The sequence below is a fragment of the Glycine max genome, chromosome 7, assembly GCF_000004515.6.
Source record: "Glycine max cultivar Williams 82 chromosome 7, Glycine_max_v4.0, whole genome shotgun sequence".
In the NCBI taxonomy this organism is placed as follows: Eukaryota; Viridiplantae; Streptophyta; class Magnoliopsida; order Fabales; family Fabaceae; genus Glycine; species Glycine max.
This window is the reverse complement of record NC_038243.2, coordinates 1,664,666-1,685,611: the sequence shown is the minus strand read 5'-3', so window position 1 is coordinate 1,685,611 and position 20,946 is coordinate 1,664,666. Positions and strand designations below refer to the sequence as shown.

General features: G+C 32.8%; 2 protein-coding genes and 2 pseudogenes across 5 annotated transcripts; 3 read left to right on the top strand and 1 right to left on the bottom strand.

Annotated features, from left to right (window-relative positions):
- Positions 1 to 3,885: 3,885 nt before the first annotated feature.
- LOC100820075 (shikimate O-hydroxycinnamoyltransferase) lies at positions 3,886 to 9,153 on the top strand. 4 transcript variants are annotated; one of them, XM_006583020.3, is made up of 3 exons: positions 3,886 to 4,479; positions 5,501 to 5,920; positions 7,940 to 9,153. In XM_006583020.3, the coding sequence occupies exons 1-3, from the start codon at positions 4,420 to 4,422 to the stop codon at positions 8,846 to 8,848; spliced, it is 1,389 nt and encodes a 462-aa protein (XP_006583083.1). In that variant the 5' UTR covers positions 3,886 to 4,419; the 3' UTR covers positions 8,849 to 9,153. The 4 variants fall into 4 exon arrangements, with proteins under 4 accessions (XP_006583083.1, XP_006583082.1, XP_006583084.1 ...); XM_006583019.3 differs by having other exon boundaries at positions 3,887 to 4,479; positions 5,492 to 5,920; XM_006583021.4 differs by having other exon boundaries at positions 3,895 to 4,293.
- Positions 9,154 to 10,395: 1,242 nt separating this feature from the next.
- On the bottom strand, positions 10,396 to 11,948 carry LOC100816345 (uncharacterized; annotated as a pseudogene).
- Positions 11,949 to 12,365: 417 nt separating this feature from the next.
- Positions 12,366 to 14,257, top strand: LOC100808839 (heat shock 70 kDa protein-like; annotated as a pseudogene).
- Positions 14,258 to 17,430: 3,173 nt separating this feature from the next.
- Positions 17,431 to 20,914, top strand: LOC100306395 (uncharacterized). Its single transcript, NM_001251249.2, has 3 exons — positions 17,431 to 17,771; positions 19,926 to 20,257; positions 20,359 to 20,914. Exons 1-3 carry the CDS (start codon positions 17,663 to 17,665, stop codon positions 20,560 to 20,562), a joined length of 645 nt encoding a protein of 214 aa, NP_001238178.1. The 5' UTR covers positions 17,431 to 17,662; the 3' UTR covers positions 20,563 to 20,914.
- Positions 20,915 to 20,946: the final 32 nt, after the last annotated feature.

Sequence of the window (20,946 nt, the reverse complement as noted above, 5' to 3'; positions counted from 1 at the left end):
TTTAATGATAACCATGTGATTAACACCTAGTTTAGGTTATTTTATTTTATTATCAATATTTTAATCATTTCATTCTCTTTCTTCTTAAACATTTCTTCCACGTGTCACTATTCTCTTCATCTTTTAAAACCACTCCGACCAGATGTTATTCACTGTCCACTTTCATCATTACGTCCATACATTGAGCCCAAGACTCTTGTAGAATCTGTTTGATGGCCAAGATAAATAAAACAGTATAGTATAGAATAACTTATCAAGATAAATTTGTTGGGCCAACATGATATAATAATCTTATAAGTTTATCTAAACCATACATTATCGTAATTTTAATCTCATGGGGTTCTTTCATCTACCTTGTTAGAGCTTCTCTGCTCCCTCCTAGCTGTCACCGTTTGCGACCCCATATATTAAAGCAATAAACACTTCACGCATAACATATATATTATCTACACTAATTTTTTACAATTGAAAGAATTGGAAAAAAAATATATAAAAAAACAGAACGAAAAGCAATCTTGCAAAAGGAAGAGATAGCTTACAGGAGTTTATAAAGAGCGACAATGCATGCATGGGATGAGAATCAAGTAGGCATTTAGCAAAAAGAAAAACAATAAAATAAAATGCATGCAAATGCCACAACACCTTTATTTGGTAGAGAATAGAGAAATATGGTGGAAAAAAAACAAGATAAATGAGTCTAAATAGGTGAAAAACAAAGTATAAACGAAATGTGTTTGGTTAAAAAAAGAATAAATTAAAAGAGAAATGAATAAAAATAGATGAAAAATAATACAAAGTATCTCACAATTTTAAAATTACAAAGAGAAGTAGAGAACAGTGCATGCTTCGAGAAAACAAAAATGACGACTATGTGGATGCACGGAAAGTTGTTGAGCTGCACAACTAGAGAAGGGAAAAAAGAAAACAGAGATGGGCTTGGCCGCATACACACGTGTGGCCCTTTTCCTTCTATGCTTATTAAGGTGCAGGTTATTCTTCTTAGCCGTTCAATTTTATATTTTTTACAATTAACATATTTTAAAAAATTTCAACTTTACCATTTTTACTTTTTGTTCCTTCTTTTTTCTTTTCTTTTCTTTGTATATCCTCCGAATTGGCCTTATGCATGTAGATCTCAAACTTGTGTATTTCGCATTGTTAATACAATATTTAAATAAACTAAACTAATAAGTTAATTATGTTAAAAAATAATTAATATTATTATATATAATATTAAAATTTATAATATATATTTGATACATATATAAGTTTATATAATAAATTTTATGACAATTAATTTTAATAAATTATTTTTTATATATATAAATTTTTATTAAACTTATGATTTTTATTTAAAATTTATATATATATAAAAATATTATTAGATCAAAATTATTATTAAATTTTTTACTTGATTAAATTAAAATTAATTGTTATAAAATTTATTATGTAAATTTATACGTATATTAAATATATATTAAAAAAATTTAATATTATATATAACAACATTAATTATTTATTAATATAATTGATTTATTAATTAAATTAATTAAAGTGTTATTCTTAAATTAATTAAAGTCTTATTAGAATAACGTGAAAGTCATAAGATTATATTTAAAAGTATTTTTAATTTTTTTCCTCTCACCACTGTATTTGGAAAAATGTGAAATGGTGAGAAAATTCTAAGGTGCATTAGACTGGTACATAACCGCAAGTCACTAATGAGGCCCACATGGTTAATGAGTATTATTACAAGATTCCTTTAGTAAATTGATTAATTTCATAGGCTTGCTTAGATAAATTTTTTCGCAAGGATTTTTGGGAGAATAAAAAAAAAATATAAGTTAAAATTAACTTACACATAAATTAATTTATAAAGTTTCTCATATTAACTTCTTTAGAGCAACTTCAAAAAAACCTTCTACAAAGGATTTTTTTTAAAAAAAATTATACACATGTTAATCTGAGCTTATAAAAAATATATTTTGTTTTCTTCTTCTAATCTTACGGTTTAATATATCCAAACTGGCAAAAGCTTTGTTAAATACTTAAATTGGATAGGCACTGGACCCAAAAAAAAGGATAGTCGGCAGTATAAATTGTAGGAAGAAAATGACCTCAATACTTAATTTTTTTAATGAAAAAATACTTAATTATTATAATAATCTAATTAATCTAACATTTATATTAATTTAACATACGTTCCTAAAAGTACCATGTCACAAAGACCAGTAAATTTTTGTTAGCCTTGATTAAAGCAAAAACTTAAAAATGATTAATTAGTAAGAGTCAAGTAGAATTAAAATACATGGCAAAAGTTTTAATTTATTCCTTTTCTATGCAAATTAAACATGTCTTTATGGTTGTTAAGTAAATTGGAATGTATCTTAACTTGGTGTAGACAAAAAAAAAAATGTATCTTAACTTACTTGCAATTTCCGTAAAAACAAAAAAAAAAAAACTTCCTCGCGAATTTTTTTAGTCTAACTTCCAGACCATAAACAATTAAAATTATAGTAAATCAACAGAATTTTGAATTGTAAATTTTCTTGTATTCAAATTATTTTACGGTGTTTTCCCATTCTCTTAAGTACCACTTAAGAGTCCAATATTAATGGTTTAAAGCATTCAAATTTGTGTTATGCGCATATAGAATAATCAAAATCTTGCAAAAAATATGTACTTCATAACATTGTTATCAATTTTTTTTCTTCTAATATATACTTTGAGTTTCAACGTAGCGTCCTCCCATTCTAGAAAACTTTTTGTTTCTTTTTCTTCCAAATAATCGTTCGTGAAGAATCATTCAAAGGTAAGGGTTTCTCATTTTGTTACCAAACATCTAAAAGGAGTTAGTGTAGACAAAACGAGTATTTTCTAATGTTAGTTTTATGAAGATCGAAGTATTCCAGAAGACACATTAGTAGGTAGTGTAGAGAGACAGGCTTAAGTAAATTTAATTTGACCAGTAAAATGTTACAAATATAATGCTATATTAAAATATATTTATATGTTTCCATTTTAAATTGTTATTTTAAACTAATTTTAAAAAAATAATAAACATAATAAAATTTAATATATGTATATATATATATATATATATATATATATATATATAATTTAAAAAAAAATAATAAACACAATAAAATCTAAAGCTTGTGTGTATATATACATATTAAAACTTTATGTTAAACTAGTTATCACTCCCGACATTGCCTGAGACAAAATATATAAACCACGAGTCCAACAAAAGTTAACTTCTGACTGTAACATATACAAAGAAAAAAAAAAAAAAGAAACCTTGATAGAAAAACAACCCTTTTGATCAATCAAAATTATGTTCATAAACATGAAGTTGGACTTTTTATGTGTATCGGGTACCTTCCACCTGCGAAGACCCTTCACCATAATGGTAAATTTTTCAGAACCAGATACAATATTGTTGACATGAGAACGAAAATTCATCTTTTTGGGAGACAAAGAAGAAAACCTAGGCCTCAATGAAACTCAATTTTTGCTAACTTTTGGGTGTTCCGTGGTTGTGATGACTTGTGAAGTATCTGGAGAAGACTACTTGTCTTTTTTCGCCAAAGCCAAAACCACTTTGGTAACAACAATGTTTGGTAAATGCGAAACCCAAGACAAATACTTTAGATTTTTGTAGGGAAAATAGATAAATATCAGGTCTCGTTTGTTTCGTTTTATATATAAAGCACAAGTTCAGGTAAAGAAGGAATAATTCTCTAAAGCTATAATTAGGAAGGCTGAAGCAATCGAGGTTAAAGTCTTCTCCAATAAAATCAGGAATTAAATGTCATGAAATGAGTCCATGAGCGTAAATAGCACATAAGTGCGTAGCCTCAAATGGGTTTGTAGTGAGGCGTGGCGTCATTCGTAGCGACTTCCTGATGTCAGAACTGAAAGAAACTATATAGAGGAATTAACAACAGTGAAGAGTGAAGAATAACAGCAGTCCATGATAATCAGCACATATCACCCACCAAACGCAAAGCAATGGGTTCTCTTCCAGAGGATAAGAGTTGGTGAATGAAATTGAAAGGCAGGTCCCCGTCTCACCAACTTACATGAGTGGTCAATGACTTGTCTCAATGAGGCGGCGTGTTGTTATTGGGTGGATGCAGTTGGCGGGGTTGGTGAGTGACTCAACCCAACCCCTTCTTACTTTACTTTTGCTTAAAAAGTAGGAGTCCACGCATTCGAAAGCGTTCGCTCTCACACCCAATCCCTACCCAGACAACTCCCAACTTCTCTCAGTACTCTCATCAGGATCCGGTAATGTTCCTCCTCCTCCTCTTTCCTCTAACTCATCTCGATCAATGTTTATCATGCATATGAAACCTTCGTTCTTGTAAGCCTTTTAGCCTTTCCATTTTCAAATACATCTTTTTCCTTCCGTTTATGAAACTACACTTCTCCATCTTTGACTCCATATACTTCATTCCACTAGTTTGTCTTCTGGTGAGAAAATTAATTAGTGACATATATTATTGGTTTAATTATTCGTTCGTGTTATATCTCCGTCAACTTTTCTATTTTGATCCATATACTATTATAGATTTTTTAAATATGAGAATCAAAATAAAAGTTTGACACTTATATAAGAACTAAATAATTAATCAAACCTATTTCTAGAGAGTTGCTTGTATATAATGTATAACGAAATTAATTTACCACTAAATTTGAATTGATGTTACAAGGTGGTGGATAAGAGAGAAATGGAATGGATGAAAAAAATGTTTCATTGTGATACATACAATCATTCTTTATTTCAAATATTTTATTAGTATCTTTTATTTTTCTCTTTCAATCAAATCATAAATATATTTTTTTTCCTCTTTAGATATTAAATAGTAAATTAGATGTATATCAAATATTTCCTCTCTTAAAAATAATACATTTAAAATAAGTATATTATGAGAATTAAAAAAATTATAACTTATTTTATTTCATCCTTTTGTTTAAAGGATAGAATGATTTTTTTATTCAATTATAAAATATTGAAACAATAAAATAATATTTCTATTTTATTATAATTCATTCCATCCTATTAATTTTTAATACATATATTCCATGTTCCAAAAATTTATTTTAATTTATTTCATTCCATTCTCCAATATCATTCCGATCATAACCTAAATTTTTTTATTTCTTTATTAAAGAAAACTGACATGCTTTGAGTGCTTTTTATACTGTTCTTCAATGATGATGTACACATAATAATAATAATAATATTAATTTTTGTTAGGTTAAAGATAATAAGTGTCTTTTAATTTATTGGGTGAAAGATTAAGATTAATTTTACTCATATAATTTCTGTTAAATAGGCTATTCTCAATTCTGTTATTAAGATGAAACGTCACTTTTAATTGGAAAGAGCACTAAAAAGCGTTACAGAACATCTGCATCGATCTAAGATTTATTATCATAAATTTTCACTTATTTTGGTTATTATGATTATGATTGATACTAGTGTGAGCAGTCGAGCAGAGAGATGATCATCAACGTGAAGGAATCGACGGTGGTGCGGCCGGCGGAGGAGGTGGCGCGGCGGGTGGTGTGGAACTCCAACGTGGACCTGGTGGTCCCCAATTTCCACACGCCCAGTGTATACTTCTATAGGTCCAACGGCACCTCCAACTTTTTCGACGGCAAGGTTCTGAAGGAGGCACTGAGCAAGGTGCTGGTGCCGTTCTACCCAATGGCTGGGCGGCTCCGGCGAGACGAAGACGGTCGCGTGGAGATTGACTGCGACGGTCAGGGGGTGCTCTTCGTCGAGGCCGACACCGGCGCCGTCATCGACGATTTCGGCGACTTCGCTCCCACCCTTGAGCTCCGCCAGCTCATCCCCGCCGTCGATTATTCACAGGGAATAGAAACCTATCCCCTGTTGGTGTTACAGGTACGTGCTTGCGTGCGTTATGCGTTTCTTTTCTTCTTCTCTCACTTAACTCCTATCGCTTTCTATGTTTTAGGTAATTACTTGTTTGTTGTTGCCTTCCTTTTTCTCTCTAGTGCCCAAATTTAAATCAAAATAAACTTACATTAACCAACAAGTTAAAACTTAATTTCATTAACCAAGATTTCAAATACAAATCTCATTGATAAAAAAAATATTTTTTCATTAAAGATCATCTGCCAGAATTTTTGACTTTGCATGTGATTTAAATTTCAAAAAATTAACTTACATTAAATAATGAGGATATAAATTGACTTTATTATATTTTTATAGGTTTTGTTAACTAATGTTCTTAAGAATAAAAAAATAAAAGATGTAAAAAATGTTTATTATAATGATCATGAGACAATGTAAAAAGAAATCATAAAAAACATAATTTTACACATCTTACTAAAAAATATTTTTCTTTTAATCTCTTAATAAATAGGATTGCTAAAAAAATTAGTTTATAATTTGTTATATAATTGATTATATAACCATATTTTAAAAATAATTATATAAAACTAACTATGATTATAATTATTATAATCTAATTATATGGAGAACACCTAGTTAGCATTTGGCTGTTTTGTTTTAATTCAAGTAAGCGGAGACGTCACTAGACGTTATTAGAGTCTAGAAGATATCCTTCCGCTCTTATTAGTAAACAATATTTTTGAGTTCTGAGTCAACATTGTTGGTGGCACGATACGTCTATAGTGTGTTATGTTTTGTACTGTGGTGAAACAGAAGCAATTATTTTTTCACATTTATAGCATCACAACTGGCTTCCAGATTTCTACGTTAAAAAGGTGATTTTTTATTCTCCATTATTGCGAACCAAACTTATGGTCTCGTTTGTCCTTTTCTTCTTCTTGTTTTTCTTGACTTTGTGATGCATAATTTATGAGATTTTACATTATATTAATATTTTTTTATTAGTTATATGACAAAAATAAATTATATTTTCATCAATTTCATTAATTAATTAATTTATTCTTCTATTACATTTAAAATATTTTTATCGTTTAAATTAATTTTAAAAATATTTTTCAATTATATTTTTATGTTACATATATGTACTTAAATATTTGTATAATATGGGATATTTATTAAATATTATTCTTGGCACGGAAAAAAATATTAAAAAAGAGAAATTAAAAAAAATATTTAAATGAACTTTAAATTAATACTTAATATTTTTTTGTCTAATTAGGCTATTGAAAAATCATTATTATATTATTGTTAAAATAATCTTTTAAAAGATAGAATCATTTATATATATATATATATATATATATGTATGTATAATAGTACGTGTTTAATAATAATATTTTATTTTAAAAATGATTTTTATAAAATATTATAATAAAGTTTTAATGTTTAACAAACTATTTATTTCAAAAAATTAAAAGACTGATATTAAGCAACCTAATCTTTTCATGCATATTTTTTTTTTCGGAGTCAATTGCTAGTTTGCCACCACCTTCCAGGACTGCAGCCAACGGCGCGCAACACGGTTTATGATATTAAATTAATGGGAAATTCACTAGTAAAATATTAGATGAAATTTAGATGAAAGAACTGATGACGAATACACAATTAGAAATGAAAAACCAAAATCACACAATCGCTGTGCCAAAAAGATTATAAAAATGCAATCACCCACAAAATTTGGCTCCAAACCTCCAACAGAGCAACGTAACATTTGGGTTTTAGCTGGAGGTGTTGCTATGTGTTACAAGAGAGGAAAAGTAGTACTGAACCTATGGCCAATCCCTTGATAGTGAATCACGCATTGCGCATTGTATGTATATTGCTGATGTTAAATAGTATTAAATTTTGGTTGTCAAAATAATAGCATTAGTTTTGAATGGGAAGAGTACTATCTTTCCTTATTTTAACTTCAATTTTAATATGATTGGTGGATTCTTTCATTCTATAAAGGGACTACCTACCCATTTTCACTTGTACTGTTTATAGGTAACACATTTCAAATGTGGAGGGGTGTCCCTGGGAGTTGGTATGCAACATCATGTAGCAGATGGAGCCTCTGGTTTGCACTTCATCAATACATGGTCAGATGTGGCTCGTGGCTTGGATGTTTCCATTCCACCATTCATTGATCGTACAATACTTCGTGCTAGAGATCCACCTCGACCTGTTTTTGATCACATTGAATACAAGCCCCCACCAGCCATGAAGACTCAACAACCTACTAAACCAGGCTCAGACTCGGATAATGCAGCAGCAGCAGCAGCGGTGTCTATTTTCAGACTCACACGTGAGCAGCTCAACACACTGAAAGCCAAGTCTAAAGAAGATGGCAACACAATCAGCTACAGTTCTTATGAGATGTTGGCGGGTCACGTGTGGAGAAGTGTATGCAAAGCAAGAGCACTTCCTGATGATCAAGAAACCAAATTGTACATTGCAACTGATGGAAGGTCAAGGTTGCAACCTCCTCCCCCACCGGGTTACTTTGGCAATGTGATATTCACAACCACACCTATAGCTGTGGCAGGTGATCTCATGTCAAAACCAACATGGTATGCTGCAAGCAGAATCCACAATGCATTGTTACGAATGGACAACGATTATTTAAGGTCAGCTCTTGACTATCTAGAGCTGCAACCTGATCTAAAAGCTCTCGTTCGCGGGGCTCATACTTTCAAGTGTCCAAATCTTGGTATCACTAGCTGGACTAGGCTTCCAATCCATGATGCTGACTTTGGTTGGGGAAGGCCTATATTCATGGGACCTGGTGGAATTGCATACGAGGGCCTGTCTTTCATAATTCCAAGCTCAACCAATGATGGGAGCTTATCTGTGGCCATAGCTCTTCAGCCCGACCATATGAAGGTGTTTAAGGATTTCTTGTATGACATTTGAGGAATCATTGGCTGTCAGCCATATGGAACGCCACAATGTTTCTAGGTGGTGTTTTTATCCCCCCCGGTACCTTTTGTTATCTTTAGATGCTTTTGACCAACGGTATGCAACTGTTAATGGGACTCATTTCAGTTTTATATGGACTACATTAAGTGTTATACATTTTTATAATCTGTAAAACATAAACGAACTTTAACAACAGTTAATTTGGTATTACAGTTTGTGCATATGAATTGTTTAAGGATTGTCTGCACAATCTTTTGCTCCTAAATGTAATGCCATAACTGAGGTGTATTTTATCTGTACACATCTGCATTGCATTCTGTGAGGAATTTTTACAATTCTTCTAATTGGAGGAAATTTGAAAGGTAATTGTACAAGCTGGTTTTGTACCAAGATATAGGTTGTTCTTGCTACTTGCACTAGTACTCCAGTAGAAGAAATCCTTCCTTTCTCCTTGTCTAAAGATTTCCCTTGAGTCAGCTTTATGAATAAGGATGAGATTATTGTAAAAAACTGCTCCAACTCTCAAGTTGGTAACTTTGAGCCATGGGTAGTAACATCTAGGAGAAAGTGTGCAATAATTTATTTGATTTTATTTGAGGAGATTTTGAGTAAAAGAAATAAGAAATTGAAAATTTTAGGTAAAAAAAAAAAACTATAGAAGAATCAAATTTGCTTTGAAATAAGAATTTGAAATTGTCATCCTACCTAGAATTCGCCTTGACAATAACTTTGGGTATAGAATGAAAATGTCAATTTAACATAAACGAAAAGGGGAAGGAGAGAGCAAGAAGTTTGCGGGAAAGTGTAGGGTCGGTTTTTCCATTTGGACATACGATTGCGTAGAAGGGAAGCAGAGTGCGCAATGCGCAATTTGGGTTTCTACCTTGCTCTGTATCAGAAGATGCATATTTCACTTTATGTTTTCTGAGTAACCCATTCGTAAAAGTCAGCACTAACAATTTGCAAACTTTCTGTCTGTTTTTGATAATTTTTACTAGTTGTGGGTATATTTCCTTTTTATTTTAACAATTTTGAAGGTGACGTGTACCTCTAATAGATTAGAAGACAATTAAAAGTGGCACAAATTCATTTAGTGGTTGCAAGAATATGGAATAAAGTAATGTTCTTCCTAAGCATGATCATCCGATAAGTTAATGAGTTGTTTTTCATTTCAACGGAATATTACCTGGTTGGTTTCATTTCAATAGAATATTGCTAAACCTAATATGTGCTGCAAATTAAATCCAATGTAAGTTAGAAGGATGTACATAAAATTTGATTTGTTCAACCACTTGTAATGCCTTGTTCTTTCTGCAATTTGTTGCTGGAAAAAAAGTTTCCCCTTCCCCTCCTCTATATTTGCTGTTTCAAAACAAATGATCTTATATATTAGTCCTTTCATATATTATTTTCTGTTGTAAACCGTTGTGCAAGACTGACAGGGTAAATATATTAGTATGAGAGCAAACTCTTTCATTATTCATTCATGAGTTCTGCAATTTCCTTTAGTAGATTACTAGTTTTAATTTTGAAACACATTGGTAGATTGTAGGCGAAAGGGCTCGAGAGTAAGTACATCATCTGGCCGCCATTTTCAATTTAATTAAAAAAATATGATAATCAGAGCAGTTTTTATTTTTGGCATATAAGCTTCTGGAGTTCATAAGAGAATGATTTAACAATTAACATTGATGAATTGAGTAAATAATTTGTAATTGCACAAAAAAGTAAAATTAGTTCCATTTCTGCTTCTCTTGGATATCACAAGAATTTCAACACCACAAGTTCAACCTTTTCATATTTGCATCAAAACTTACCCTTGAGCAGGCAAAGATTCAAACTTCCATTCATTGATATGATGGATGACAACATGTTGGCATTGAGAAGGAGGACACAAACTGATGTACAAGCAAAGACGCTCTTAGTAACGGCGGCACTAAAAATATATATTGAAAAAAGAAGACGGCACTATTTAGGGGCATTAAACAAGAACAACATATATCATATGTAACCACTTTTTTCTGCATGCATTACATCAAACCAAGTGGAAGGGAAAACAATATGACTAAAGCCAAGCTTACGCATGGATTAAATATTGAGACCCAAAAAAGAGGCTCTGATGGTGCAGAACTTTGACGTGGCCGGCGATTAACATCAGCAGTGCCACCGCTTCCTGTCTTTCCTCTACTTCCTGTGCCTCTTGAACTTCCTCCACCTTGTGCTTTTCTTGTTGTATTAAGTCGTTCTTCTTTGTTCCCGTCTTTAGTTTCCTCAACTTTGTCGTTCAACCTTATTGAGTCTTCTATGCTTCCATATAATTTCCCTATACATCACTGAAAAACATTAATATAATAGTGACACTGAAAAAAACCAGGGTGCCTTCAAATATGGGAAATATTTGGCTGAAGAAGTCGAGTACCAAGAAGTTCTTGTACTGGTCCATTGCTCTGGATTAGGCCTTTACCTTTTGAAGTGAAATTCATATTGAACTCTGAGGTTGATATGGCTTGAATACCTGAAATGAGTAAGAACAAAGCAAGGAATCTTACCTTCATCTTAGGGGTTGGGAATAGGGAAAGCAAGGGCTGATTCTTTGTAAATTATTGGGTATATTGGATTTTCGTTGAACAATGTCCAAAGCCTAGCACAAGTAGGGGTATCAGGTTTTGAGTTATCTGGTCTAGGGTAAGGTTAAGGTATTTATGGATTTTATTAATTTATTTCATTAAGCGAAGGTAAGAATTGAGAACTGAGACAAGATAGACTCAAGGTTTAAATATCAGTTAAGAGAAGTCTTCATATTTAGTGTCAAATCATGTTTCGAATAAGATTCTTGAGAAAGAAAATACTTGTAAATGGAATTGAGAACTGAGAAGCATGGGGATAACTATTTTCTGGAGACAGAATAAGAATAAGTGACCTGTTCTGTCCATGCTGCTTCAGAGACAGTGAAAAGGTCTCAAGCTCAAGCATGGGTAAAGTGTGTAATATGGAGCAGGCCCTTACACACATTTAGCATACCTTTGGTACGAGTATGTTCCTTTTATTTTAAGGGTGATGTTAAAGCCGTAATTCTGTCTCGTGAAGGGTAGTTCTTGTTCTAGGAAAAATGCTTAACAATAAAGTCGAAACAACTATTTGAAAAGAGAACAAGTGTACTCTACAGTCCCAAAAACTCCGCAGGGGAGTCCCCACGTGCACAGTACATGACCGTTTCAACTGTCATCCGTGAACTCGGCCACGAGACGAGCATTTCACTGATGCGGCTCGGAATATCATGAAACTATCTCCGAACATCATCCCACACATAAACACCTCGGAACACCATTGACTTACTCGTCGGAGTTCTTTTTGCAGGTATTTCTCCTTACTTCGATATCGGAAATCAGAGATTCCACCAGACAACTCGATCGGAACAAGTATAATAAATAACATGTCATTAAGTAAAAAACAATCCCTGTAACAGTGCAAATCGGCATAACCATGTATATGCATGATTTGGCAATGCTAAAACGTGGCTAAATATCAATGGCTTCCAAGACAGAAGGTAAGGGCATTGGCATTGACCTCGGCACCACCTACCGCTGCTGCCATTGCCTATGGATTAGACAAGAAGGCTTCCAGGAGTGGCGAAAAGAATGTGGTTATCTTCGACCTCGGTGGTGGAACTTTTGATGTCTCCCTCCTCACCATCCAGGAAGCTATTTTCCAAGTGAAGGCCACTGCTGGGGACACTCATTTGGGAGGTCAAGATTTTGATAACAGGCAAGGATTACTCCCCATTTACATATACGATTTTCTGGTATTTGAAATAACTCATAAACTTAACTGTTTAAATCCTCAACCCATAAAAATTGAATCTTTTTTATAAATGGCTGAACCAAACACTTTTTTTTTTTAAAAAAAAAAAAGTTGAATCAAACTATGTTAGAATCTGACTAAACCAAATGATATAAGATTCTTTCTTCTTCTAATGTTTCTTTTGCATACCAGTACATAGAAACAGTTCAGTTTAGTAAACAATTTAATTTAATTCAATGCAGTGAACTGTTTTTTAACTGAACTATGGACTAACCATTTTCTTAATAACAGGCTTGTGAACCACTTCGTGTCTGAGTTCAAGAGGAAACACAAGAAGGATGTCAGCACTAATGCCAGAGCACTTAGGAGATTGAGGACTGCATGCGAGAGAGGGCTAAGAGGACTCTCTCTTCCACCACTCAAACTACCATCGAGATTGACTCTCTCTACGAAGGTATTGACTTCTATTCCACCATCACCAGAGCCAGGTTTGAGGAGCTCAACATGGACACGTTCACGATGTTGTCCTTGTTGGTGGATCCACCAGGATTCCAAAAGTGCAACAACTGTTGCAGGATTTCTTCAATGGCAAAGAGCTTTGCAAGAGCATTAACCCGGATGAGGCTGTAGCCTATGGGGCTGCTGTGCAGGCTGCGATTTTGAGCGGTGAAGGGAACGAGAAGGTTCAGGACTTGCTTCTGCTTGATGTCACTCCTCTTAGCCTCGGCATTGAGACTGCAGGAGGTGTGATGACAGTGTTGATTCCAAGGAACACAACCATTCCCACCAAGAAGGAACAGATTTTCTCAACTTATGCTGATAATCAGCCAGGAGTGCTAATTCAGGTGTATGAAGGCGAGAGGGCAAGCACCAAAGACAACAATCTTTTAGGGAAGTTTGAACTCACAGGCATCCCTTCAGCACCAAGAGGAGTTCCACAGATCAATGTGTGCTTTGACATTGACGCCAATGGTATTTTGAGGATAAGACCACAAGATCACGATCACTAATGATAAGGGAAGGCTGAGCAAGGAGGAGATTGAGAAGATGGTCCAGGAGGCGGAGAGGTACAAGGCAGAGGACGAGGAGGTGAAGAAGAAGGTGGACGCCAAGAACTCCTTGGAGAACTTGGCGTACAACATGAGGAATACTGTGAAGGATGACAAGTTTGCAGGCAAAATGAACCCTTCTGATAAGGAGAAGATAGAGAAGGCGGTTGATGAGACCATTGAGTGGCTAGATAGGAACCTACTGACTGAGGTTGAGGAATTTCAGGACAAATTGAAGGAGTTGGAGGGACTTTGCAACCCAATTATCTCAAACATGTACCAAGGAAGTGGTGCAGATGACATTCCTAATGGTGCTGGCTATGGAAAATCATCCACTGGTGGTGCTGGGCCTAAGATTGAAGAAGTTGACTAAATTGTCAAAAGTCCTCCTTTGAAGTTGTCCTTTTTTTTATGTAATGCAATGCTTTCTACAGTTATAACTACTTATACCTGAGTGAAGTGAGTGGGTTTGGCTGGGCTGTGGGTAAAAATAATTTCCTACATGTTGAAGTAAACCATCACATTCTTTGTTCCTTAACAATTTTTTTTTATTTGCACTTTTTAAAGATATGAATCCAAAACAATAAGCTTTATTTTTTTTCATTTCCCTCAACTGTCAAACAAAGAATTGATATTTTCCTTTCACAAAATGGTGAAACCACTCAAATCAGTGAATGGTTAAATCTATTTCCGAAAGAATGAATTATGTAAGGGAGTGTTCGTTAATCAAATACAGACGTTTTAGCTGACTGTAGTTTAGAACGAATATGGCTGGAACTTTTAGCATTAATAGAACAGCTGAGACATTGAAAAGATTCATCATTGTTTGTGCAATGAATTTAGAAAAAAGGTTATGCCTTTAACTTAAGCTATGCTATTCAATCTTGTTAGTTATCACTTATCAGACCTCTTTCTGAAAGTAGGGGAAATATTATTGTTGACAGAGTAGATCTGAAAGTGGGATTGGATTAACATCAGCTTCTTCCAAAGCCCTAGCTATCAAGCTTCATAAATCATGGGCTTTGCTTCGCTAGGTATTGGTGTCAATTTCAACTGGACCATAACCCCATTTTATCAGCTGCAAGTTTACAACCTAGCAGGAATAAAACATGAAATTTATTTTCATTTTTTTTTCTCTCTTTAGTTATTCTTCATTTGTTAACTTCAAAATATAGGACGAATTTCACAATTACTGAAATGCCAAAGTGAAGGGTTGATTGCATAAATTGTGACAGTACAAGAGACAGAAGCAACATTTGCATGTCTCAATTATTGAACGACTAACTAGTGCTTGGTTATACAAGAAATTCACTGGACATAGCTTTGTGTTGTCGGATGAACAATAGGATAAATCTTTGTGTTATGTTTCTTTTTCCTTTCTCTTATTTTATTTAAGTAACTCAAAGTGAAATTTTCTTACAAAGGAATAAAAAAACAAAAAACGAAAATTAGACGCTTAGCAGCGTCAAAATTCAACACGCTTCACTTTATGAAGAACAGAGCGCATCGCCTTTTTGAACGTACAATTGTATAAAGAACCCGGTGATATACGGAAAGCCCGATACCTAACACAGATGAGCCCAATCAAATACAGAAAGACCCAGACTCGTTCATCTAAAAAAAAAAAAGAAGATTATATTTGCCAAAAGAAAAATACTCGTGTCTAGATCTATTATGCTTTTTTGTAAAATAAAAATACTACTTTGATTTTTTTTTTTACCAAATGTTTAGTTTTTACAAGAAAGTAACAAAAAAAAGAAAAAAATGAGATAAATTTTTTAGTTGTTTAAGTGAGATTAAGTAAAAGTAAAAGCAAAGAAAAACTATATATATAAATTAGCATACATATCCCCAACATGGAATGAAATGTAATATAAATAGACTTAAATATATTTTTATTCCTTCATATTTGAATACTTATTAATTTAATTCTTAAAAAAATATTTTTATTAATCTCTCAAATTTTCAAAAAGTTACTTTTAGTCCTTTTTATTTTTGTGCACTAATAGTTTATAATTTATGACAATTTCTCATGGTAAAATTTTTTCTTCAAAAATGATTTGTGACAATTTAAATTGTAAAAAAAATCATCACACTCGAACATTCATGTTTTTATTTTTCTTTTTTAAAAACACCAAAATATGTATGAAAAAAGACCACCAATCCATATGAGTGAAATATTTTGGTGATTTAAAATCAATTGAAATTATTTTTAAAAAAATTAAATTAAAAATATTTATTTTAACGGTTAAAAAGGTCACAAATTGTGAAATCATGAACATAATGAACCAATAAGGATTAAATATAAGTTTTTGAAAATTTGAAAGACTGATAGAAATGATTTTGTTTTTTAAGGAAAGAATAATTATTTAAATTTAAAAGATTAAAAATATATTTAAGTTATTTAAATAATAAATATTTTTGTCTTTACACAACAAAAAACAATCTTTTTCTATCCTTTTTCCTCCAATGTGAAAGGAAAAGATATCTTTGAATGAGACTCATGTTTCCAAACAATAGAAAAATCCAAAATTTTATGATTTTTATTCATTCAACAATCATTTCTTTTCTTTTCCACTTAAACAAATAAACCCCATATATATCCTCTACACAAAAAGCAACCTTGTGTTGAGCTACGAACATTTCTAATATGGTAAAATTATCTTTTCTATTGATGGTTTTATTCCATACAATACGTAAGGGTTAAAACTTTAAAACTAAGTTTTGTCTAAGGAAGTCGGACATGTATCGTATAAATTAATCATTCGTTGCTAATATTTATTTCTATCTTATAAAACATAACAACAAAATAAAATATCACTGTATTTAGATTTAACATGATAAATTAATTATAAAGCATAATGTACATCCAGTATTTATAAAAAATGGAATAGTTTAATAAATTTAAATATAACATAATAAATTTATGAAATAATTAGTTCATTAAACTTGTAACCTTCTTACAGGCAGCAAAAACAAGTGAAAAGGAACAGATATAGGCAAATAAAACTGCAATTTTACATGAGAAATCACTGCTTCAATAAACAGCCGCAACCCGCAACAAGTGTTCGTCACTTTTTCCAATAACCAAGATAAACCGACCATGCCAGCTATTGTAAGACAGACTAGGTAACAAAACCCTAATTTGTTTTTAGGCTCTGCAGTGCAAATCCTAACACTGTTGAAGATTCTTGTATGCACCATGGACCTCAGCTCATGTCATGTGCAAAGATCCCAAACTTTAGTTGACACCATTAATAAATATAATTAAATAAAACAATCATATATATATATATATTCTCTTTAATTTCATTTCTATTTATTTTTTTAATTATATTCTTTTATCATATTATTTATCACATGTGCTATTTTCTCTCTCTCATCTTTTCCTTCCCCCACCCATTTTCCGCTTATACACACCCAACCTGAGGGATATACGTTAATCATAATTCATTAAACAATTCATAGTTTTAATCCACATAAAGCTTTGGATCATCCGAAAGCATGTGATAATATTTTATTTTCCTCATTAACTTGCCCATAAAATATTTATTTTTCTCAATTATATGCTCCTCCAAGGGTTATATTTCTAAGCACGCAATTTTTCTTGAAAAAAGACAAGGAAAGGAAGGAAGTAGACAGGGTCCACAAAGACAGAGGCCATAAAATAAAATAAAGTGACAAGTCTTGGACATAAAAATTTCCACCGAAACAAGAAATCAGGACCGTTGAAAAAAGCTGAAGCTCATCATGATGGTCCCATACAATTATCAGCATCTGCGTGTGAGTTGTTAGAGACAAGAAAAACGAGACCTTTAGATGGTCGGAAGATCAAAAGGAGAAAGCCAAACAGCACCTCCTCAGCAAATTAACATAAAAAACCTCTCTTTCTCTATTTCTTTTATTATTGGGTATGTCTTGAAGTTCTTCTGAATTTGAAGCATATATTTGTCCTTGAATGGAAACACGTGCTGGAAGTGATATGAAGATGGCCATAGATGATGCTTTGAACGCCTTCTCTCCTGTTTCCACCCCCAGGATTTTCTGGAAATCACGAAGGAGATCAGGTATATATTATACTATACATACCCTCTTAAGTCTTAACTTCACCTACCTCTACTTTCTCTTTCTACTTTATCTGTTACGTAGTGTTCCAAAACATTTGGCAATTGTGCTATCTTTCTCTTATGTGGCATTTCCATGTGATATTGTTCAGATTTGGATGTCAAATTCAATGTTTTTGCATGGAATTAATTTTCAATATTGTGACATGCCATCTGACAATTCTTAATTCTTTCAAATGTTTTTTAACTGGGAATTTTGCAAGATTTGGAACTGAGGCTTCCTTTTTCTATTTAACTTCCCTTTTTCTGGGATTGATTTCTGTAATTCCTGCAAAATTGTTCACTGTTTCAGAGAGAGAGAGAGAGGAAGCGTAAACACAGGTTTTAACGGTTGGTGTGACTTTTATGTTACGTTGCTCTATTTTGTTAGGGTCTTGCAGCAAATAAAGCAATTAAAAGATAAAAGTTTCTAATGCATTTTAAAATTACAGAGAAACGTATTTTTACGCATTCAGTATTTTTTTTTTCTTAACCGCTGCCCGGTTAGCATTTGGCAATTTGCTATCAATGGCTTACCGAACTTTGGCTCTGTCTCGTTATCAGTATGTTTTAATGATTGGGACCCAAATTTATTCTAAAGATAAAATAAATTGGAAGAAATTATGATGTATTTTGTTAGCTAATTAGTAGCTCATAATTATGAGCTAACTCTATTATTTTTACCTAATAATAATAATAGTAAAAGCAACACGACAATTTTATGCATCTTAGTAAAAGTTTTATTTGTGGTGATATAGATGTTGAAGATTTGCAGCATTTTGTGAAGGATAGGAAAAAAGAGAAAATAAAAACGTATGTGGCTGTTGAGATAGTGTAACCATCATCATATATCATTGGTTACACTGTTGGACAGCTCACCCTTCAACCAACCCTCTTCAGTATATAACACTAACCTTTTTGTAATCCTTTTTTAATGTGTGTATATTAACATTTTAAGTTTACGTTTGGTTGGGCGGTAGAAAAAAGAAAAAAAAACCCACCAAAAATGCATGAAAATCCAAAAGTGATGAAGAGTTGCGGTAACCTTGACTCTCTTTCACCCAACCAAATCACTGTAAATAGGCATCTTCCTTTTAGTAACCGTACTCAATTATATTAAAGGAAATCCAATATCACGGATTACCTAGCCTTCACTGAAAATGAAGTCAATTTGTCCATCCAAAAGAATAGGTTTATCTACATGATTTTGCGTTGCTAATAAGTGTCCTTAGGATATTAGTTTAAGAATTAAAAAAAAAAAAAATTTATTTTGTGAATCATAAGAAAATGAAAAAAAAAATCATGAGAAACATAATTTTGTGCCTCCAAATAAAGATATTTCTACTTTAAATTTCTTAAGAAATATACTTAAGGTATTGGTTAGTATTTTCCTTATCTATATATGCCATCATGCCAGCCATGTGACTTGTTGACATTGGTATAGTTTGGTGTATAATGGCACCTATGAAATTAGGCTTCAAGCAGGCGGCTATGTTTAACTAACCCTGCCCATGAATTCATTTTGATGACCACTCTCTCGAGGAAACTTGTCTTCAAAAGGATATAGAATATACTAGGGAGGGGACAACATACTAAAAGTTTTGATCTCTTAAATGCTATTTACCTTGGTGCAACTCCTTATTAGTTACCTTGTCTATGTAGGCTTATACATTATTTAAGAAATGTTAGAACGTGATTCATCTGATCAAAATCGATATTATATCTCACTAACCACAGTTTTCATCTTGGCAACTATGATAGATGAGAAGTTATTAGGAAGTTTTAGGCCATTACTGTTTGTGGTAACAATTAATGTCTATGTGATATGTATTTGAGTTTTTTAATTTACAAGAAAGAACTAATGATACTCTATTACGCGTCACATAAAGATTAATTGAAACTGTGATAGTCTTAAACTTTGCGATGTTTACTCATTAACTTAACTATGTCCGTCATGTAGTAATCATTGGATACATTTGTTGAGAACAATAGATATGACTACTTTGCTAACAACTTAGAGCAGAAAAGGTTTTCCATTTTATTTTCCTTTGTTGTGCAAATTTACTGTATCTAAATGATGAGCTGCCAAAAACAAAAATGGTAACTTGTTCCCCACAGCTAGCGGGAGGAATTTAGAGGTATCAGAAGATACTGCTAATAAACCACCCAGCAAGCAGGAAGATACTCCTCCTCCTCCTCCTCCACCTTCTAGTGAGGAGGTGCAGAACACGACTCCGATTTCTGAGCGCCGAAAGGCCTTGTTTGAACCGTTAGAACCCATAATGAATATTAATGGCCGACGACCCTTGGCTGAGTCTTTACTTCCTCCCCCTGACTTTGAGTCTGCAAACTATCCAAAGGGCTGGTTGATTGGCAAGAAGAGAAAGCTTGTTAATGTCGATGTTGTTGAAAGCATGCGAAGGATTGCCATCCAAGAAATGAACAGAAAGGTTCCAAGTTTCCTCAACACCTTCACTTCCAAACAAAGACACAATTATACTGAGCCACCTGCTCATTTTGTTGTTGTTGTTGTTGTAATTGTTGCTTGCAGGACAGGGAAATTGATGGGCTAAATGAACAGCTGGAGGAGGATTCACGGTGTCTAGAGCACTTGCAACTCCAGCTTGTGGATGAAAAAAGCAAACGTGCTAGAGTGGAAAGAGAAAATGCAATGCTTCAAGAACAAGTGAACATGCTTATGAACATGTTACAAGAAGCAGAACAAATGGGAGATGAAGGCCCTGATGAACCTTAAAGTTTATTATTATACCCAGTGTGTGTGCTTGTGTGTATTAAATTCTTTTTGTAGGTTTTGTTCGTCATGTCTAGTTGGCTGCGCATGTCGGATGTCTCTGCAGTTATTAATTAGAGTGTGCATATAGTAATATTTGGGGGGAAATAGATCAAACCGCAATGAGCAAACTATTCGTTTATCTCAAAAAAAAAAAAAAATTGTAAATCTTCTGGTGACTGTGTGGTTGTTAATTTATTATATCTTGTTACTCTTTTAAGCTATAAAAGAGTATTGTAATTTAGATACTTTCCAAGTTGATTCAGTGGCTCAGTTAAATAAAGATCACAGTCGACATTATTTTCATCTGCTGGCCTGTTACAATTTTATGCTACAGCATGTTAAGAC